The 22,940-nt window shown below is 45.1% G+C and overlaps 2 protein-coding genes across 6 annotated transcripts in view; one reads left to right on the top strand and one right to left on the bottom strand.

Annotated features, from left to right (window-relative positions):
• Nucleotides 1-22,940, bottom strand: part of STRC (stereocilin) — a 543,934-nt gene that overhangs the window by 350,818 nt on the left and 170,176 nt on the right. Inside the window, exon 12 of the mRNA XM_069624197.1 lies at nucleotides 7,743-7,781. Within this exon, the coding sequence (XP_069480298.1) occupies nucleotides 7,743-7,781 (39 nt within the window). The remainder of the gene's footprint in view (nucleotides 1-7,742; nucleotides 7,782-22,940) is intronic.
• LOC138504026 (putative nuclease HARBI1) overlaps nucleotides 9,315-22,940 on the top strand; it is a 292,079-nt gene continuing 278,453 nt past the window's right edge. For 2 of the 5 annotated variants that reach the window (XR_011279752.1, XR_011279751.1), the window contains exons 1-2: nucleotides 9,315-9,423; nucleotides 15,363-15,413. Coding sequence is in view for 2 of the 5 variants with exons in the window: in XM_069624199.1 (XP_069480300.1) it covers nucleotides 9,790-9,807; nucleotides 15,363-15,413 (69 nt within the window). In the remaining 3 variants the exon portion in view is untranslated. Of the gene's footprint in view, nucleotides 9,424-9,529; nucleotides 9,808-14,848; nucleotides 14,875-15,362; nucleotides 15,414-22,940 lie in introns of those variants that run through there. The other 3 variants (XM_069624199.1, XM_069624198.1, XR_011279753.1) reach the window with 3 other exon arrangements.

Here is a 22,940-nt window from a genome sequence, read left to right as displayed (position 1 = left end):
CTAACAATTTGAAGGACAAAATGTGTCGAATATTCACAAAGAATTGATAAGATTCACTATATTGAAAGATAACGCAGGGAAGTTGAGTTTCTATTACTGAGAGCTGTCTTTTGAAGCAGTTGGTCATCGGTCACATAGGGAGAATGGAATCACAAGATGCAATGTAACCAAAGTTTTAAATAACATGTATGCAAGTGAGGATGGCAAGTGTTCTATATGCCCAATGTTTAACGTTGTGACGGATGAATGTTCAATTTGACGCAAATAACAGACATTGTACGTGTTAATTGTAGCTTAAATTGATAGTTAGCATGAATAAGTACAGTCTATATACAATTATACATTGGTCACTGAAATATATTTTTGCATTCTCGATTTTACAAAGTCATATTATACTGATGTGTGCCTATCATGGGTACAGTTTACCAGTTGATGGCTTCTTCAACCATAATTGGACAATAATCATCAACAACGCATTATCTGGGATGATCGCCAGATACCAATCTGTCCATTTGCAGTTGCAGCAATAAGGAGCAACATGGCAGCCTATAGGTTCTGATAAAATGGAGATGTGAAAGTGTTGCATTTGAAATTTAAAGCACTCATTTCTTCTCTGAAATGGAACACCATGTGTGTCGATCAGAAATCGGTGATGGAAGATATTAACTTTTTGTGAAGAATGCAAAGACTGGTATTAGTCAATCGATGAACGGAATCAGCATTTTAAGACCACTGTTCACATTGAAACCAAAAATGAGACCCATGCAATGTTCGCTAGCTATAACCTCTATTGGAAAAAGTTACCCATGTTTTCATGGACTTAACTACCTCTTTTCAGCATTATGTCAAAATTAAAAGTACTTGTTAAGCTCCCGACTATTGCTGTTTTCTTCTAAATAAACAGTTTTAAACATTTTTGTGAAAAGAAACAAAAGTTTTGCATCTGTTGTGGATCTGTGTGTTTATGTTCCTGGTTCTGCGTTAGATAACGTTATGACGTTGGTGATGACAGGGTAGATTTGGCTACGCTACCCACTAACATCATTAAAATAGGTGGAGCTCATTGTGAGCATCTAGTGAAGTCAGCGTTAGGGGCGGGTGATCAGAATAAGTGCTGCAAGGGCACTTGAACTTAGGGAGAAGGATCAACGGATACAATTAGCACAAGATGGCGGTGCCCAACCCATCGTTTTCACATGTGTTAAAGTGAGAAAAACTCGGGTAAGTTGCATTGGAATTCATTTTAAGAACAATTGATGTATGCTCTAAAATACATGCCCGATCGATTGGATCAATTACATTTCTGACCGAACTTCACCTTTAATGTCTTTTGTTTTCTCAGGGTTCTCCAAAGCCCTATGGTCCTCTGATAGGTTTACTTTATCTTGGGTTCTGTAGGGCATCTGCCCGCTTGGGTTTATCTGGCTCCCATAAACGTTTGTGGCTTCACCAGCCTTGAACATTAATGTAATTCTCTTTCCCAGGTCTCTCCAAAGCCCACTGTTCGCCCCGCTCAATGGTGTTACCTCTTCGGGAGCGTTCACCTCCCTTCCACTGCTCAGCTCGGTAGCTAATGCACTTCTCATGAGGAGCCTGGGGATCTGGGCTCTCTGCTGCAGTCTGGTCTCAGCATCGGTTAACGGGTACCAGGCCCTCCCTGGCTTCCATGTGGTCATGCACCAGACGAGACAGTCGCTTTACCATCTCTGTCTCTTTTTCTATCTTGGCTTCTTTGTCAGTTAGGACGCCAGCCTTCTGGCATCTTGTGAGTGACTTGCTCACTCTCCACGCTACCGCTGTCTCAGCGATCTAGCTTGGCTCTGGCCCTCCTGGATGTCTTCCTATCAGAGGTTCGCCTCTGCGTAGGATTCACTCTTCCGGCTTCTAGTTTCCTTGTGGTTTTATGTACGTCATCACAAAGAAAAGAGGCGTGTTGTTCTTCTTTGACTGTGGCGTTCAGGTAGGATGCAGCATTACCTGAAGCTAAAGAAATTGAAGACATGCCACTATTCTGTAAATCCAAAACAGGGTTAACAACAATCTTTCTGACTTCCATGTAGATAATGTCTTTTGTCCCCAAGAGTGAAGTCACTACCCGTGAGCTCACACTTCCCCAGACCACTAAGGAGGGTCTTGCTGTGTGACCTAAGCTTCCTACCCTCAATGGGGGTTCCTCCCCACTGGGGAGAAGGGAAAAATAGTTCAGATTCGTCATACATCCTTCAGTTGGGCTATAATTGATGTCCTGTGATGATAACGAGAGGAAGGTATCCCATTATGAAACACAGATACACAGATCAATCTGACAATCTGACAATTTCCCCTCTCTATGCCTGGGGCTACGGAATGAGGTGGTCACGAGGGCTGGGTGCTGCCACCCACCTTGTGATGCTGGGCTTAGAGAGGGTACACAGGGGATGTAATGGACCACCCAATTTTGCCAAAGGACTATGGCAACAGACCATTGCAAGCAGCCCACACTTAAATATTCTGCCCCTTTTAAGAAACCATCAGGTGCTGCAAGCAAGTAAATCTACAAGTGGCCCTGTAGGTTATAGGTCTCCTCTTTTTATTGTATAGGATAGTGTATGCTATATTCGTGATGAATTTGGTGATTTGTACTGTTTATATGGTTTGAGGCCCTCTCTCTCTCTATATATATATATATATATATATATATATATATATATATATATATATATATATATATATATATATATATATATATAGAGAGGGCCTCATTACGACTTTAGAGGCAGCCATGGCGCTATTAGCGCCATAGCTGCCTCCAAAATCGTGTCTGGGTCTGGTCTGGTGGAGTGGGGACATTCCGCCCTTGGCGGACCCGGTAAGTCCCCATTCCAAATGCATTCCCCATTCCCATTTGAGCCCCCATAGGGCTCAATGGGAATGGGGAAGGCGCTAATTACGTGCCTGCTACTAGCAGGCCCGTAATTAAGCGCCCTGGTCCCCTAACGGGACCCGTAAAGGACGTGTGGTCCGACCACACATCCCTTGCGGTTCCTGCTAAGGGACCTCGAATTGGGCGGTAAGGGATTACCGGCACCGGTCTCCTTACCGGAGCCCGGTATCCCTTACCGCCCACCTCACAATGAGGCCCATAGTCTCCCTGAGTGCAAGGTTAAACGGGGAAGAAGTCTTACTCGCTGTTGTAGCCGGTGGGAGCATGCTGAACGCAGCATGCATCAAGCCAGTGCATCAGGTGTCAGACCAGGAGTTGAATGCACAAGGTGCTGTGTGGTAAGCAGTGTTCTGAATGCAGGCACGTTATTTAAGATGGAGGACAAGCATGAAATCTTCCCCGTTTACATCGGCATGCATCGCAGCAGAGATGCATTACCAGCAGGTGAAACTGCTTTCATAACTGCCTTCACAAGTATACATTGGTGTTCCTACTTACGAATAGGATGGCCCAATGGGAGGTTCAAGGCCCCTGTAAGAGGAGCAGGGAGTTTGACAGAGTTGTGGAGCAAGGTGTGGTGGCTGTTGGGTGCAGAGAGAGGTGGAGGAAGGAAAATAGAGAGAGGCTTCTGGGGACAGTGTTAAGATGAATTTCTGAACTCTGACCTAGAGGGGCAGAGGTTCAGAAGGCCAGTCTAGATTCTTGGAACAGGGTAACCTCTGGACAAGCCAGACCAATCAGGGTAGCTATGGCAGGCGGTCAAGACTAAGTCTCAGGAGGGGTGAGGGTGACTGAAGGACCTCAATGAGCACACAAAGCAAGGACACTTACAAATTACTTGAGACAGGTGTTATATCAGAAATATAGACGCATGTATTACAAGGCCTTTGTAACATAGACCATAGCAAATGAATCGCAGCAACACTAAGTAAACCAACACATCTCTATCAATACAATGTATATACACGCCCATTGGGGTCCACAAGGTTAAATCCATGCATGAAATATGTCGACAACCTAGAGGGGAAGGAAACGGGCAGTGCAGATAGTCTTTAGGCCCCTTCGACATCGACAATACACCTAATTAAGAGGCAGTCCAAGCCCTAAAACGAGAGGAGCCTTGTGCTCAATAGTACATGCAATGCAAGCGCACGCTGTTGTTCCAAAGGGCAGAATAGGGTCTCTTCAGGGGTCTCTAGCAGCTCAGGAGGGTGGATGAGGCGATGCAGAACAGGTTCCCACTATTCAAGAAGGACCTCCAATTGAAAGCAGAGGCAGTTTGAGAGTTCGGGATGGAGTTGCTATTTCGTAATAGCAGTGGAAAGGAGAGGGTCCCCCAGGGGCCACTGATGCGTAAAAATGGGCCCTTGCACTAGGGGCCACCGATAAGGGTATTGAGTACTCACCGGTACCCGGCGCAAGCAAACCCAAACTTTGCCAGTTCAGTCCACTTCGCTTGCAGGTTCGAATGCGGCAAAAAGGACGCCTCAGCACCTTTCAGTTCCTGAGATACAGCGATGATTCCCAAACAGGACAGTGGCGATTTCTGTGCTCTGGGTGGATAAATCGACCCAATTTCACTGCAGCAGGCTTCATGGGCAAGCGGGTCACAAATGCAGCGGACTTGCAAAGGATAGGGCAACACGGTAACCCTGTTTACTCCGGTCCTGGCGCACTCGTCTCACTTCAGACCTAGGAACACCAAGTATACGAAATTCAGTGTGAGGGTGCCGGGATCATAGAGCTAGGCCTCCTTGAAAGGGCGACATTGACAGAGCAAAGCAACTGGGTGAGCTGGTCAGCCCACTGGTTGGCCCAGGGACACTTCTGAAAAAGCTTACTTGCAGGGTTTGATGAAGGTGCCGAGAATAGTTGGTCCCACTATTCCAATGGGTCGAAGCGTCTTCGTAGACCTTCTAGGATGACCAGATGCAGAGGGGTCTGACGGGACGACAGCGGGCTCAGGGTGCCAAACCTTCCAGCGGGTCACCAGCGGTTTCTCGACTCAGCTTCGTAGTTGCAGGATACTTGGATCCTATCCTTTGTTCAGTAAGAACTCAGGAGATCAACATGGTATGGGTGTTTTTGGCCTCCTCTTATCCAAAATTCCCTTCGCGCCAAAACGAAGAAGACCCAATGGGAGATCTGCTCACACACACACACACCATACGTGGACCAATCATGGACCACGGTGGTCCCAGGCACTCAGGGAACTCCAGACTCTCCTGCACCCAGGATGTGTATTGGAACCAGACGGTCCAGCCCACATCCTGGAGGCACACACACAAGGCATGCAGAAGCCAACGAAAGCATTGGGTTTCGCGGGAAAGTGCATGGCCAAATAAGGACTGACCCGGGTCGACTCGACCTGGGGAAGGTGAAGGGGTAAGATGGCCAAAGGACAGGACAAACCTTATGGCATGGCCATTTTTGAGCCAGGCCACCTATTCATGCCAAACGCGGTTAACACAGTTAACATGACAGGAAAGGGTTAAAAATAATGTCAAACAATAGCTGCCACCAGTCCTGTCCATGACCCATCTGCACAGTTCATAAAAAGTCAAGCAAGAGTATCTAGGGCCTTTGGAAATGCCTATAGACCCAAGTCTGCTGTATTGTAAGATACATTGCACACTTGTTACATCTTGCACAAAAGTGTCAACATGAGGAAAGGACTAAGGGAAACAAAGTCTCCCAGTAATGACTGTCTTAAGGGCATGTCAGTTTCCCCATCAAAAGTGAGCGAAAGCCCGCAGGGGTGCAGCTGAAGGCTGTACTTCTCTGGTAAAGTCAGTCAATGGTGTCTAAACAGCAGCAAAACGGATGGGGGTTGACACATGGAGGGAAAATTACATACATTTATGAAATCTTTTCTAACAGGCAGCATGAAAGACGAGGAAGGGGAGGGTATGATAAGGAAGGTGGGGAAGAGCATCATAGAGGTGGGTAAAGGAAATCGGAGCGAGGCAGAGGAGGGACTGGAAAAAGAGGCGTTGGAGAACTGAGAAGGGAGGAAGGAGCAGAACATAATCTAGTGTAGGTTTAGCAGTGCATCAGGGAGGTGAGGAAGTGATAGAGGGATTAGCCTGGAAGTAGACCCGTAGAGCAGAAAATCAGGAGGAGAAGTGGGAGAACGGGGAGGAGGTAAGAAGAAATGAATGGAGGGTGGGCAGAGACCTTAAGAGGAGGTTTGGGGATGTACTCCAGAGCATGAGAGAGAGCATCATGGAGGAGCGAAGAATATATGAGGAAGAAGTTGGTTGGAAGGAAGGAAAAACAAGCAAGAAGGACATTGATAGAGACACTAAAGCAGTAGAAAGGTAGAGAGAAGGATCCAGAGATCAAGAGGGGCAAAGCCAACACCTGAAAAGGGTGTGCATGTGAGGTACAAGCCTGTGGTAAACAACTGTGGAAGAGAGACAGATTGGAGAGGATAGGACATGATGTGCAGGTGTGGTTCCCTTAAGGAATGAGACAATTGTTGCCAATTAAAAAGGAAGGTAAGGACAGGGTCTTGAGCAGTAAGTCTAAGACCCGGAAAGAGGGAGATGGCGAAGAAGTAGAAGTCGGGCCTCTATGTAAACATAGCCTACCACCATTTTTGTGGGAACTTTGGGGGTTTGTCACCAGTAGTGCCCCCACCTCTAGCCAGTTGAAGGGCCAGTTGGTTAAAGCACATGCGCCCTTCCGGACTGTGAGTATCTGTGAAAAGAACATCCACACCAGGGAAGAAACCAGATTAGGATGTGCAAGTTTTGTTAACCTCAAGGACAAGACGTCCTTTTGCTGCTGAAGTTTGGTTGTTCATTTCTCTGCTTTGCTCCAAAGCTGTATATAGGCCTAAATAAACCTTTGTTTCACCACATCAGTCTGTGTTTGCCTTGTGTTGCTCTTACCCGTCTTCGGTACAAGGGCCAAATATGTATGTGAAGGTATGCCTGGTACAAATCCACCTCACAGAGCAGGTCCCCTTGCTGGAGCGAGGACAGTATCCGCACTATAAAAATGTAGGATGGTACGGACGCCCACACCATCAACCCTCTCAACCATTAAGAATTGAGAGTAGAATCTGTGGTCTTCTACTCTTGTATGAACACTCTTAATTGCATTAAAAGGCAGCAACATGCACACTTCCTCATCCCAGGCATAGAAGAGAAAATGGCTTAGAGGTCCCACATAGTCAAATAAGACACACAAGTGACACAAAGTTACACTAAGTCATGCCATATTTACAGTCAGTATGTTCAATTATGGCCACACATGATCAAACACTCACACTGGATTTGTATTTTATATTGTGTGAGCCAAGCTAGGAAGCAACCAAGCTCTGTACATGTGATCGAGAGTAAGATATGAGATAAGGAGAGGGCATTATAATATGTGGCATGGAGCCTTCTGGCCATGGGGGTTGGATGTGATGTAGGATTCAAGGAGCTCAGTTGGCATCTAGGTACTGATTGAAGAGTAAGGTCTTGAGTTCCTTCCTGAACTGCAAGAGCGGTGGCACGGTCCAGACTGCCACCAGCATGGTGTTCCAGTGGGCAGGAGCACAGCGAGAGAAGGCCTGTTCTCTTTTTTTTTTGCCTGCCAGCTTTATCTTGAGGCTTGTTTCCCATTATGAGCTATGCCGATGACATGTTGGGCAGTACGACTCATACATGACTATGGCATGATGACACACAGAAATGCCTATAATCAAGCAAACAGCTTCTCTTACTCACACACACACAGTAAGAAACAGTGGTCCCAGGTCGTACGCATGCACATTTTCACACAGAGTGAGAATCATGAATACAAATGGTTACAGCAAGTCACTTACTGTTTTGTTACTGAAGAGTTTATCCACCACCACTTGTGCCTGCAAGAGATTTAATATTTGTTACTAGCCACATATTTCCCGTTTTCTTTGCAGTCACCTACCATTAGAGAACTGGTCACAAGCACGATCTAAGAACCTTATCAAAAGCTCTTCAGACCCACCCAACACACACACACACAAGGTAATGACCACCGTTCTGGTCTTCTTTTCCACAATGCTTGACATCGGTCCTGTATACTGCCCATGATTCGGCCCTGTCAGTTTGGCGAACTGACCACTGTCCCGACCACCAGCCTTCTATATTAACAACAGCCCTTGTCTTCCAGTCCCATAAAATAACCAGATTCCAGGCCTGTAAGCCACACTTTATGAGTACATTTCTTACTATGGGCAAATAGATTTCAATCTAGGAGAGAAACAATGGAGATTTAGAAACAACCAACTTAGGTTAGGGATTTATTCTATAAGCACATGCAACCTGAACTAAATGAGCACCAAACTAGGGAGGGAGATCAATCGGGAGCAAGGTGCGTGTTAATCCTGAAATGCACGTTAGGGGAAAGGCGGGTGTATTCATTGGCCAAGCTGCCCCTATCCTTTAGCAATATACTGCACTATATTACTTGCTTTATTGGAAATTCCATTATATGTGTACATTTTGTAATGGAGGGATCCAAAACAAAATATGTAAATGCCTGCCTGTCAGTAGACTAAAGTCACCAAAGTTCTGGCCTGTGTGTCCGCCTCATAAACTCAGCAAAATCCTACCCTGTCAGCCTCTTATACAAGTGGTTTCTTGTCCTGTCAGCAACACATATATGGACCTCAATTCTAGATTATCAGTCGAAAAGTAAGAAAGTACAGCTCTGACCAGGCAGTCACATAAACAGACTGCAGACCTAGCCTGCAGGTCTCCTAAAGAGGCCCCACGACTGGGCTGCCAGTCCCATCTTCTGTGCATCCTTTGGGGCCCCTAAGTCCCACATGATGGCTTTAGTCCTGATCTGGCACTGCCATATATTGTCCTTGGTCTGTCACTCCCAAACACTGACAACACTTCTGATCGTTATCTTCTGATCATTTTCCACCATTTTGCATTGTCTCATAAAAACATACCAATCCGTTGGCATGCATCTAAAGGAAAAAAGTGACGAAAAAATAAAGAAAAACAATGGAGAAAGCTAAATAGGGAAGAAGGAAGGACAAAAATGGAACTAAAGAAGGGCAAAGAAAGACAAAGAAAGAGAGGAAATCAGAGTGTAGTACCAGTGCACATTTGTTTTAGTGGCTTTTTAATCAAGTAGTCATCAGCCTTTCCATGGGCTGGAACGGGTGGTAACGGCCGGGTCCCAAGTTAATAGGACCAAGCAAAGCGATGGCATTTGACAAGGGTGCCTGGTGCTGTTAGCATCAGTCCCAGCCCGTGATTATTGCTATTAGCGCCCGGGTTGCCAATACTGTAACTCCGGGTGCTGATAGCAATGTCTTTTGTATGAATGAATGGGATGTCTCGATGTACCCGTTCATTCATACAAACGTCTATTTCAAGATGGCCGCCACAGAGCTTCAAGGCGGGGCTCAAAGCGGAGCCCCTCTTCCATTTCCCTGGTGGTCAGAAGGAAGACGGAGCGGCCGGAGCAACGGCGGCGGAGGCACCGCCGTCGCCGAAGCCCTCATATAGGTGAGGGTGGGAGGCACGGGGAAATGAAGGTGAAGGGGAGGGAGGGTGGGAATAAGATGGAAGGTTGGGGAATGAGCAGTCAGATTTCTAGGAATGCGGGCTTAGATCGTGGGATTCAGGCTGCTATCCGAGCAACCTGATTGGTTGCTCCTCCGCCCCCGGTGCTGATTAGAGGAAGGCTTGCATGTTTGCACACTTTTTTCCTGCATAATCATGACAAGTCATTGTTAGTCCATCTGTTTATGTCACCTTACCTCCCCAAGACTCTCTGAATAGAATGGATTATTGTGCCCTTCTATTCTTTCTTTTATCTCCCACTATGACACATTCACGTCAGATGAACTTGCTCAGAACAAGCACGCTCCAATGAGCTCCACTGTGGAGGTAATTTCTGAAGACTGTCCTTTGCATGTGAGTCAAGCCCATCATCGTGAGAGTGACATGTAGAGATATCCAAGTCTCTGGTGAGAATGTTAAAGCTCGCGGTGGTCACGCGCGCTCTTGTGATTGTTTAGCGAGAGCCGCGTGACCAGGTGGGCGGTTGGAGTGAGAGGAAATAATTGTACGTGACGAATGTTGGTTGGGGCTCCGGGGAGCTCCGTTTTAATAAACGAACTCTTACCTAATTCATGGTGCCGTGCCTTCTTCAGTGGCGACGAGGCACGGAGCTCGCCACGGAGCCGGCAGAGCGATCCTCTGTGGAGAGGCAGAGTGCTGGGACGTTGGAATCAGTAGCGGACCCCAGACGCCGTGCAGAGCAGCACACGGAAGTGGGGGACCACAAGAGGACTGTCTCCGCAGCAGCCGGATGGTGAGGTGCTGCAGGGAGACGGTTTCCGCGGAGAAGGAGGATCGTAGTGCTTTTTGTTCCCCGCCTCGGCGGCTCACTGACAAGAGCCAAAGCAGTCAATCCAGGTCGGTGCCGCCCACCCACCCCAGCTTCATTGGACACAGAGGTGAGGAGTGGAAGGAACCAGTTAGTGACTGTCTGTGGAAAAAAAAAGTATATATATATATTGGAACCAACAAATCGGGATAATACAAATAAAATGGCTGCAGCAAGTATGTCACCGCCACCACCGTTCCTGGCAGAACCAGGTGCCCCGCCAATTAGGTGGGACAGGTGGAAGAAGTTATTTGACACGTATTTGATTGCCATAGGAGGTGATAAATTCGCATCACCAAGGAAAGAAGCGATTTTGCTGCACAATTTAGGAACCGAAGGCAGGAGCGTTTATGATGGGTTGCCAGATCTTCCACAGCAAGGCCAAGGAGATGTGGATCAGTATTCAATGGCAGAAAGGAAATTGGAAGTTCATTTTGAAGCTAAAAAGAACATAACATTTGAAAGACACAAGTTCTTCCAGAGGGTACAAGATCCACAAGAACCTGTGGAAAACTTTATTGCAGCTTTAAGATCCCTTAGTCACACGTGTGAATTTGGACTACTCACAGACTCTCTGATAAGAGACCAATTGGTTAGATGCACGAACAATATAAAAATACAGGAGAGGCTATTGTCAAAAGATGCATCACTGGAGTTAGCCATAGACACGGCAAGAAGCATGGAACAGACCCATAAATATATGAATACTATGAAAGGAGATAAGTCAGATGGAGAAGTGGCAGCAGTGAGGGGATTCCGTAAAGGGGTTCCTAACAAGGAAATAAGATGCTATAAGTGTGGGAGTAACCGCCACATATCAACAAGTATGTTCTGTCCAGCAAAAAATATATTGTGCCTGAAATGCAAGAAAAAGGGTCATTTTGCGAGAGTATGTCGTGAATCAGGTATGGTACAGAACATCGAAGCAGGAGGAAGAGTACATGAACAAGAAGAGGACCATGCAATGGGAGTGAGCCACCAAGCAAAACATGTGCTAGAAATATTGGAAGTTTCAGATAAAGGAGGGGCACCTACGGATGTGTTCATGATCAACGGGAGAATAGTAACAATGAAAGTGGACAGTTGTTCACCGTGGACTTTGATGTCGAAGGCAACGTTTTTGGGTTGCATGCAGGGAAATGTAAAGCAGTTGAAAGAACATGACATTGAACCCTATGCTTATGGAAATGTAAAAATTGAGATTTTTAGGGATGTTTCAAGCATCCATCAAATACAAAGGAAGAAGCTGTGAAGCTGAGATATATGTTACTCAAGAAGGCTCGTCACTCCTGGGGTGGGGTGAACAGTGGAAGTTAGGGATCAGAATCCAAGCGAATGCGGAAAGGCCTATAGATGTAGCAGAGTTGAAAGATAAATGGGAGAAGGAATATCCTAGAGTGTTTCAAGAAGAATTGGGAATGTTAAAGGGATTTGAGCATCAAATCCGGTTGAAAGCAGGAGCCAATCCTAAAGTGCACAAAGTGAGGCCAGTGCCTCATGATTTAAATGAAAAGCTAAAAGTAGAAGTGGAATTGCTACTTCAAAGGGGAATAATTGAAAGGACTGAAAGCTCCGAGTGGTTGTCGCCGGTGGTGGTAGCAGCTAAGGCAAATGGAGACATTAGACTATGTGTAGACCTGCGAGATCTGAACAGAAACATCTTAATAGATAGACATCCTTTGCCGATAATTGGTGACAAGTTATCTGTGTTGAACAATGCCAAGATATTTTCAGTTATTGATCTTTCACAGGCATATCATCAAGTCCCATTGAAAGAGGATTGTCAACATTTGACGGCATTTATTACAGTGTTTGGAACATTTAAGTATTGCAGGATGCCGTTTGGACTCGCCTCGGCGGCGGCTGTATTCCAAAGGGTGATGGAGACAGTGTTGAATGGAGTAAAGAATATAATTGTGTTTCAGGATGATGTACTAATTTATGCCGGTTCCACAGTGGAACATGATGAGGTGTTAAGACAGGTGTTAAACAGATTGGGTGAGGCCGGGTTAACTGTGAAAAGGAGCAAGTGTAAGATTGCAGTAGACAAAGTGGAATATCTGGGACATGAGATAGACGAACAAGGGGTGAGACCTAAGAGGAATTTGGTGGAGGCCGTGAAAGTTGCGCCTGTGCCAGAAAATAAGGAACAAGTTAAATCATTTTTGGGGTTAGCTGAATATTATCATAAGTTTGTGAAAGATTTTGCCAGAGTGTCTAATCCTCTTAGAATGTTACTCAAGAAAGGGGCGAAATTTGAATGGTCGGTAGAATGTGATGTGGCTTTTGAGAGAGTCAAGAAAGCAGTATGTGAAGCGCCCTCCATAGGAAGATTTGATCCCAAAGACAGGAGTGTTTTGGTGGTTGATGCGAGTATGCTTGGACTGGGAGCAACATTAGTGCAGTATGACAAGGACAATACGGAAAGAGTGATTGCATTTGCGTCGAGGACACTAAGAGGAGCGGAGTGCAAATATTCCGTTATAGAAAGGGAAACTTTGGCCATGTTCTGGGCCGTAAATCATTTTAAGTTTTTCCTGTGGGGAAGAAGGTTCGTAGTCAGGTCAGACCACAAGCCCATGGTTCAGCTTTTTGAGAGTGGGAGATGGGCGTTAGGCTCTCCAAGGATTAGCAGATGGGGTTTGGGGCTTCAAAATTATAACTTTGATGTGAGTTATTTGCCAGGAAAGAGAAATGTGGTGGCTGACTGTTTGTCCAGGCTACCGGTAAACAAGGATATTGTTGAAGAAAAGGAGACAGAGGAAGAGTCAGTAGTGGCTGAAATACAGAGTGCAGTTAGTAAAGAAGAGTGGATACAGGAAGAGGATCTAGATGAAGATCTTAAACTTGTGAAGTATTGGACTGTGAAGGGATGGCCAGAGAAAGGAGAGTTAGAGAGTAAATTCAATACCTGGTGGGAGATAAAGGATGAGTTGAATTTGTGTGAAAACAGACTAAGGAGGGGTAGATGTGTTATTCCACCACAATCACTCAGGTCTGTGTTGATAAAACTGGCACATCAGGGACATCCAGGAGAAGCCGCCATGAAAAGGAAGTTGAGGCAGAATTATTGGTGGCCAGGAATAGACAGAAGTGCAGAAAGGTATGTCAAGGATTGCATGATTTGCCAAACTAGTGACAAATGCAGGGTGGTAAGAGAAGCACCATTAATACCTAATGTAGTGCCAGACCAGCCTTGGAGTAAGTTGGCTGTGGACATAATGGGTCCAATATCAGGTTTGGGAGATGGATTAAAATTTGTGTTTGTGGTGGTGGACTATCATTCTAAATGGTTTGAGTGGGAGGCGGTGAAGGAAGTCACGGCTAAGGAATTGATTGTGTTTCTGGAGAGAGTTTTTCTTAAAGAAGGAGTGCCTGTGGAAATTGTATCGGACAATGGGGTACAATTTGTGTCAGTAGCAATGAAGACATTTCTTGCAGAGTATGGCATCAAACACACGAGAACGGCATTGTATAACCCTAAGGCTAATGGGCTTGTTGAAAGGGTTAACAGGTACATAAAAGGGGGTTTACAAATGGCCATGAAATCAAGACAACCATGGAGAGAAGTATTAAGGATGTTAACATGGAATTATGTCACTACACCACACTCGGTAACTGGTATATCTCCATTTGTGTCAATGAAGAGTAGGGAACCAGGAACGAAGTTATGTCCAGGTTGGTTAGGCATGGCCAAGGTGGTGAATGTGGATCGGAGCCACATAATGAAACTCATTGCTTTGAATCAAGAGAGGAACAAGGAATTGTTTGATGATAGGATGAGAGTGAAGGAACAAGAATGGAAGATTGGAGAGATGGTGTATGTTAAAAATCCCAGACTAGTGAACAAATGTGTAGAAAGTAAGTTCCTGGGACCGAAGAGAATTTGTTCAGTAAAAAGTAATGTTGTCATTTTGGAAGGAGGAGAAGTTTGGTCTAAAGGAAGGTTGGCAAAAGTAAGGGACGTGAAAGAGAGTAAAGTGGGAGAACAGTTAGAAGGAAAAGAAGAAAAAATGAGAAATGGAAAGGAATTGGAAAAAGAGATGAAAGAAAGTGTGGTGACAGAAAAGAATGATGATGCTGGTCTGATAACCAATGAAGAAGGTCCGCATAGGTCTAGGTCAAAGCCAGTATGGATGAGAGATTATGAAACTTGAAATTTCATCTTGAAATGCAAATTGTATGTGGATTTAAATAAGAATATGTTAACACTTCATATTTAAAATTCAGATAACTCTTAATTTTATTGTGTTCATTATAGAATAAGTTATGTTTTCTTTACTCTGTTAATATCAAATTATCTTGTTAAATTTTCTGTAAAGGGGAAAGATGTGTAGAGATATCCAAGTCTCTGGTGAGAATGTTAAAGCTCGCGGTGGTCACGCGCGCTCTTGTGATTGTTTAGCGAGAGCCGCGTGACCAGGTGGGCGGTTGGAGTGAGAGGAAATAATTGTACGTGACGAATGTTGGTTGGGGCTCCGGGGAGCTCCGTTTTAATAAACAAACTCTTACCTAATTCATGGTGCCGTGCCTTCTTCATGACACAAGGCAAAGGGAAATCTTTGGTGAGAAACGTGCGATTGACATGAGTGACAGATGATATGATAGTTTATTTATAACACGCTTAATACCCAGAGGTTTCTAAGCGCGTACCCGCGATCGAACCTATGTTGCCCCGTATTGGCTTGCTTCCAAGGTGAGCACGTTGCTGCTGCGCTACCCTCCCGAGATGGGCAAAGTAAAACTGAAGGACTCTCTCCCTGCCCCTATGCCCACCAGTAAGGGAGCCATGTGGCCAAGCATCTAAGCAACAGTTCTGATTATTTTAAATATATTTGTTTACCTAAGGAGATGACTTTGTGAATTTCTTGGACCTGCCAGCTCCAGGTTCTGCATCCTTAGTGTTATTCTGTGCTGTATTTGGTAATGCAAAGTAAAGTGGTCTTATATAGCCAGTGGTCGAATTGGGCAGGAGCGGTGCACCTCTACTTTTATTTTCTTTTTCACTGTTCCTATACTTTTATTTTAAAATGATGTATCCTGCTTCCTGCAGGTGATACCCTGGGCCAGTGATGTACAAGGAGCAGGAACCAGGCTGACCCAGGTAAGTGGAAAAGGAATATGCTTTATTGCTTCTTTGTTTCATAATACAGTTAAGAAGTAGGAGAGAAGATCACAGGCCTCCGCCCTCGTTCCCTGCCCAGCTCCAAGTCCTCAACTGTAAGATGTGGAACTCCCAGGTGCCCCAACACTCTAAGCTCCACAGGAGCATTCTACAAGGCCCCTGCACTCACACAGAGCGCTGGTAGGTCAGCAGGGAACATAGTTCCAATGCTTCTTTTCGTACACTTCGACCACTGTGAATAGCACCCTTCTGCTATTCTTGATGGCCTCACTGCACATTACTCTATAAGAAAAGGGGTGGAGGGTTGTTAGTGGGATAGCGGAAGAGGCAGATGCAAAACCTGTGGTGTTGATCGGTGCAGTTAGGAAGTATGTTGTTTCTGAGTCTTGATCTGTTTCCATGGGTTTGGAAGACACGCTTGGGGTTTTGAAATCCAAAAGGGAGAGCCCATTATCTGATAAGCGTAATTATAGTTCGATTAGTGTTGATTTGCTAACGGCTAGGCTAGGATTTGCTCTGGTCAGAATTTGTGTGAGTAGTACAGGCTGGTAGGAGGTTTTGGAAGGGGTCAGTTACAAAGCAAATCAATGTGGTGTTCACCCTGCACTCCTACCACTGGCCTCTTGCTGACAGGTCACATTTCATTCTCTCGCATTGCCACTGTCAAACTCTCTCTCTCTCTTGCTCTCTCTCTCTATCTCCCTATCTCTCTCATAGATACACACTGGACCCTGGTGTGGTACAGGTATCTGGGAATTAGCAGATGAGGGAAGGGTGCAGTATGGAGACTCCACTCATTACCATATGCTATATGTTAAAGGTTATGGGAGTCAAGATTTGTTTTGTTCAGAGAAAGACCTGCTTGAAATATGAGGACCCCAGTCATGCATTTCACCTCGTACGTTATGCTGTTTGGAAGGCTGAGAGCAACCTCAAACATCACTCTCTCTTGCTCAGGTACTGAGTTAATTGATCTGCTGGGACCTTTGACTATTGGGTCAATGCACATTGTTGCAAAAAGCATCAGTCAGGTGATCAGGGCAGGTGCCAGAATCCCTGGTTGTTTCTTCCAGATGTCTTTCCCAGTTTCTTCCCCAAGCTTAACACTCATGTAACAGTGTACACTGCAATAGGACAAAAGGACAGCAACCCCGACACCACTCACCTGTTGTTGAGGCAAGAACCTCCCCCACCCGCAATCCACTGGTATTGAGGCAATTCCATATCTTCGGTTTCAGAATTAGGCTGAAACTCTGCAGGGGGTTCTTTAGGATAAAATGAGGAGCAGGGAGGATGAAAGGTGGAATGTGGATTCCTAGGCGGGCCCCACAAATCTGGGTGCACCATCCATGGTTGCAATAAGGGCAAAATTATGCTGATAGTGAAAGAAAAGGTAATGGGGAGAAATGGAATAGCTAGTCCAATAACACTGCAATTTCAAATTTGCAGTATCATCCGCCCATTACTAGCTACTGGTCTCTGCCCAAGCTCTTTGAAAGATATGTGCAAGAGCTAAATAATGAAACCAGGACAGGCACCACCCGGTATGCAACATTTATTTCACTTAAGGGATTGACCTTCCAGAAAATGGGAGGGGCTGCCATGGATTATTATATGCACATGGTGTGAACTGTCCCCACAAAGGGTCTCCTAGAGTCATGAAGGAATCGCCTCAACCATTAACGGCCATTTGCATTACAAAAGGTGGAGCATGGGGGAAGAGGGACTTCCTTTCTGGAGTAAGGTGATTTAGCTGATTTGTGCCATAACATTTATGTTGTTGTAAAAAGGTTTATTCTGAAATATATCCATCAAAACGTACACAATAGTAAACTTTACACTCCATTTTAAGAAAAGCCACTACAGTCTAAACGGTTACACAGCATTATACTGAAATGAATACATGTATATAAAAAACAGCAAAAATGAATTGAGTTATTACGCATTAGGACCCGGGCGGGGGGAGCCAGCCAATCAGATGGCTAAAAACGCAGGCTTGAACCGCCGGTACAAGTCCGCTTTCCTAGTTGCCAGAAGGGCAGCTTCCCCTGCTGCCATCTTCCCCCACCCTCTGTCACTCTATTTTTTGTTCTCCCTCCAGCTCCCTACTTACCTGTTTTTGGTGGCACTCCTTCCCCTCCCCTCCTGCTGGCTGCCATGGAAAGGTAAGGGGGGCTCAGTGGAGCCCGTCTTCCCTTTCCATGGTGGCCATCTTGGAAAAGGACAAGGGATCCAGGCCATTATCCCACTGTTACAGACCCTGGAACGGTGGATGAAGGACATTAGCACCCCGGGTTGCCAAAACAGTAACCCAGGGTGCTTGGGGCCATAATTTATTTTCAAGAACATCTCTGAAAATTAGAGACATTCTGAAGGACATTAGCACCCCGGGTTGCCAAAACAAAGGCGCTGCGTCTCGTTGTAGGAAGGAAAAACCTTTTTTTTAAGCACCCTGGGTTACTGTTTTGGAAACCCGGGGTGCTAATGTCCGTCATCCCCCATTCCAGGGTCTGTAACAATGGGATAATGGCCCAGATCCCTCGTTATCGGCCCTCGTGAAGCTTGGGGGGCCAGACCATTACCCCCGTTCCAGCTCCTGGAACAGGTGTTAAACACTACACCTTACAGTTTAACAGAATGTCTCTAATTTTCTAAGATGTTCTTGAAAATAAATTACGTCCCCAAGCTACTGGTGGTGTCACTAAGCGTTACAAGTAATGAAAAGCTGGCTTACAATTTCTAAAGTTCCTAGGTTTCAATATTGGGAGTAGGAAGTGCTGACAGGCTTATGCATTGGCCAGGCAGAAGCAGAAAAGATGTAATAATATTCTGTTACACACCAATTTACCCGTCCACTTCGCAGTAACCCCATGAAGCCATATCCCATTTAAACATGCTCTGGTAATTAATACCCATTCAGTTGGCCTCTTCGGCCATGGTAAGCAGCCAGGGATCTGACCATCATGCAAGAACGCATGTGATCTATTAGTGGGTTTTGAGATCTCTTGCTGCTCTCTTTCCATAGTGGATCTAGGTAATAAATCAGATTTGATATTATTCACCACCATTCTTGAGATACCTGCCAGATTTTAGAAGTTTGATGTTGTAAAGATTGTTTTATAAAAGCAAGCCATTGAATCAATAGAGCATCTTTGTCCGCACCCGTGATGTGGTTCATAATTAATGTAGTCAAGATTGGCTTTTCATTGATCCACACTCTTCGCCAGAGCCGAACTGGTTGCACCCTCAAATCATCTTCAAATGATCTTCAAAACATGGGGCATTCAGCTCTTTGTGGACTGCATAGTTAGGCATGGATTAAGGTAGGCCCAGAATATATTTCAAGAAGGATTTATAATAGTTACACTTTTTCATGGTGTGGTATGATCTCTGGGAGCAGCATCGCAATTTGTGATCTATTCGCTTTCCTCGTTTTTTTTGTTGCCGATTGTCACTTTGCCAAATTCTTTTTACGATGTTTCCACCATTTTAACAGAGGGGAGAGACCCCCCACAATCCGTGTTGCACCTCCGATTCCCTGCCCTCTTAATATACCATACCCCAATTTACGACATATAGGTTTGTGGTAAAAAAAAGTGCTAAAAAAGTCTGAGGACAAGAATCGGCAAATTGCCATTTGGCAAAAGTATGGAATACCACAATTTGCATTTGCATAGTTTTGGAACTTGTGCCAAAGCAACAAAAAAAGACACTTGGTTTGGCCATGTGGGTTCCTTTTGGGTTGCCTAGTCATAGAGACTTGCTCTTCGTATTCTACAAGTTGTCAACAGTGACTGTGAACCCAGCTGTAGTCTCACAAATGCTATAGGGCAGCACTCTGGGATGCTTAACCTTTGTTTTCACAAAACAAAACTCAATGGTCTCAATCCAGGTGGGGGGATATTCAAGAATACTCCAAACTATACAAAGCTGTTGGTGTTCTCTTTTGTTTAAAGGCAGTGAATGCTAGTTAAATTGAAAACAATTAATCGAAGAGAGCGGGAGCGGCCGGGAGCGGTGTTCCGCTACTTTGATTTTTTTCTGTTTATCATTCCACTACTTTTTATGATCATATTCACCATCCTATACGGAGGATTTGTCCATTCATGTGCTTGTGCAAATCTAAAGTTGTAATAGGAGCCTTAGTTACTAGTCACTTAGACTATTGCAATGCCCCGGCGGCAACACCTTGTCACATGTTGCACTATGCTTCCACCTACCCTCTCCCCTGCCGAGACCACAGTTCCACTTCTTTTTTCGGTACACTTCTACCACTGACGAAAACCCACCATATCTTCAATGAAATTCCTTTAATTAAGCTTAACACAGTTATTGCTGGAGCAATCTTAGTCATGTTTATCAAGCAGGAAAGTATCATTTTGGTTATAGCTGAAATAGCTGCCCAGATATAAATACTCCTGGACCACTTCCATAGATTCACCATTCAAGTACCAAATGAATGGCCTCGTCTTTTTCCTAGTGTTAAATAACATATCCTTAGCTTTCCTTATGTTGATGTAAAGTTTATTCCCCGCATAGAACTGTTTCACTGCATTAATGATTCTCTGCAATCCACCTGAAGTGTGAGCTAACAGCAGCAATTTGTCGCAGAGCCAAGCCAGTGAACATGAGGTGTACCTATTTTTAGAGGAAACGCATGGACATTATTTATTAAGTGCGCAATGTCAGACATATACAGATTAAATAAGAGAGGTGCTAGAACACACACTTGGTTAAGTCCTCTTGAAATCACTATTTTTTCTCAATGTGCACCTAATGAATCCAGCCCTACCCTTACTCAAGTAATGTTATGTGGGTTCTTTATATGTTGTAGTCAATCCTGAGCTTATACCCCATCCCTGCAGTTTATTCCACAGTAGCCCTCCGTCTACTCTGCCAAAAGCAGATGGAAAATTAATGATACAAAAGGGAAAAGGAAAAGGGGAGTGAGGCGTACACTCCAAGCCTTAGCCAATATACTACCTGAAAAAGGAAACATAATAACTGGGTTAAATCCCAAAGTGTCCAATTCACTGGGTTAGATCCCAAATGTTGCAAAAAAATGTTCACAGGGTTAGATCCCTTCTGCTGCATTTGTACTGCTGTTCTCCTCCTCCTAGCGCTTTCGTGTCCCAACACTCTTCAGGGAGGCTGTGTTGACTTTCTTTTCAGGTGAGTCCAATTAAGTTGCTAATGCAGTCTCTGAGGATTATGGGAGTTGTAGTGAAATCATTTGTTCAATTCAGGTGACCAAGGAAAGACTCCCCTCCAGGAGCACACATCTTACCCTTAGTAGGGGAGGGGGAAAACCATAACTATGGTTCTCCACTGTAGGGCAAAATATCCCCGGTGCTGCAGCCTCTGGAGTCCAGATTGCCACAAATTACATGTAAAAACAAAAGGGGGCGGTGGTGGTAAGGTGCGCGCTCCAAGCCCTAGCCAATATACTACCCGAAAAAAGAAAAAGAATAACTGGGTTAAATCCCAAAGTGTCCAATTCACTGGGTTAGATCCCAAATGTTGCAAAGAATGTTCACAGGGTCAGATCCCCTCTGCTGCATTTGTACTGCTGTTCTCCTCCTCCTAGCGCTTACGTGTCCCAACACTCTTCAGGGAGGTTGTGTTGACTTTCTTTTCAGGTGAATCCAATTAAGTTGCTAATGCAGTCTCTGAGGATTATGGGAGCTATAGTGAAATTTTTTGTTCAATTCAGTTGACCAAGAACCAGAGGCTGCAGCACCGGGTTATTTTGCCCCAAACTGGAGAGCCTTAATCATGTTTTTACACCCTCCCCCTGCTAAGGGTATGATGTGTGTGTGTTGGAGGGGAGTCTTTCACTGGTCACCTGAATTGTTTAAATGGGTTCACTACATTGAGCATAATTCCTAGAGACTGCAACTGCATATATATTGTTTTCACCTGAATTGAATGGCAACTCAGCCTCCCTGATGAGTATTGCAGATACAAAAGCGCTTGGAGGAGTACAACAGTGCCAGAAGGGAATTAACCCTGTGAACTTTATTGGGCTTTAACCCTGTGAATATTTTGGGCATTGGGATTTAACCCTGTGATTGTTTTTGGATACTTGTTCAGGTAATATATTGGCCAGGAATTGGAGTGCACGCCTCACCCCTGCTTTTTCGGAAAATTAATGAAGGTAATATATAGGGGGGGGGGTGATCCTGAATTTGGGCCTGATTATCTAAGCATTAGAATATGGTGGCTAGTACAAAACCTTCTCTAAACTCTGATGGAAAGGGAGATCGCAGCTTCTCTCGTGTCACCCACTGCTTTAATCCTTTAAGCAGCCCTGAAGCAAACACTTTAATAGGTGACATCAAGGAGCGCTATCATCTGGGAACTTCCTGGCTCACTGTGGTTCCCTTTCTTATATTTGGGGACTAGTATAGTCCCCATCCAGGTCCCTGGAATTTCGCCAGTTTCCACAATTGTACAAAATCATGTATGGAGTCACTGCCAACCATTTCAGGTGGTTCTTAAGTACAATATGTGGCAGCCCACCGAGACCAGAAGCCTAGATTTTTAATGAGCTCATCTCCCCCCCAATACTCCGGACGAAATAATCAAAGATGAAGCTTGGTGTACCAGCATTCAAGCTGCCATGCTACACAAAATTGATCTTCTCCAAAAGAAAATCAAAGACCACTGCAAAGCACTTCCTCAACAGACAGGAACTAAACATACCAACACCCCACCTACCTCGTCCAAGCCCACCATACCTGACTTCTCCTTCAGAGACGTCACTGAATCAGAAGCTATCAACCTACTAAAAAATCTCAAACCCTCCCCCTGTAAAGGCGATATCGGCCCACCAAAACTCGTCAAAGACTGCGCAGACTGCTTTGCGCTGCTCTTTACGGCATTCATCAATGCGCCTTTTAAAACAGGCATCCTCCCAGCTAACCTCAAAGAGGCCTGGGTCCGGCCTCTCCTAAAAAAAACTACTCTCGACCCCTTACAACCTAACAACTACAGACCAATAACCACAGTGCCATTCCTCCTGAAATTACTGGACAAAGCCGCACATTGCCAAATCCAACACTTTCTGGAAACCCACTCCATCCTCGGGACTAAGCAATCAGGCTTCCGGAAAGGACATGGCACAGAAACAGCCCTGGTGGAGTCAGATCACCCAAATCATGGGCAAAGGCAAGCCTGCTCTTCTGCTCCTTCTAGATCTCTCAGCCGCTTTCGATCTGGTTGATCACAAGACTCTCACTTCACACCTCACACACTCAGCCAACTTCTCTAAAGAATCAGCTCTCTGGATCACCTCCTTCGTACAGGGAAGAGCCATGAAAGTCTTCTCGGACATCGCCAACGCCACTCCCACGACAATCCACTGCGGGGTCCCTCAAGGGTCATGCACTGCACCCGCACTCTACAACTTGTTCACCAAAACCCTCTTTGAAAAACTCGACTCATACGGCATCACATACACGAACTACGCGGACGACACACAAGTACTTCTACCCTTTCAGGATC

Source organism: Ambystoma mexicanum, chromosome 11 (assembly GCF_040938575.1).
Source record: "Ambystoma mexicanum isolate Mex_15411 chromosome 11, UKY_AmexF1_1, whole genome shotgun sequence".
NCBI classification, from domain to species: domain Eukaryota; kingdom Metazoa; phylum Chordata; class Amphibia; order Caudata; family Ambystomatidae; genus Ambystoma; species Ambystoma mexicanum.
The sequence above is the reverse complement of the archived record's forward strand: the minus strand, read 5'-3'. Positions and strand labels throughout refer to the sequence as shown.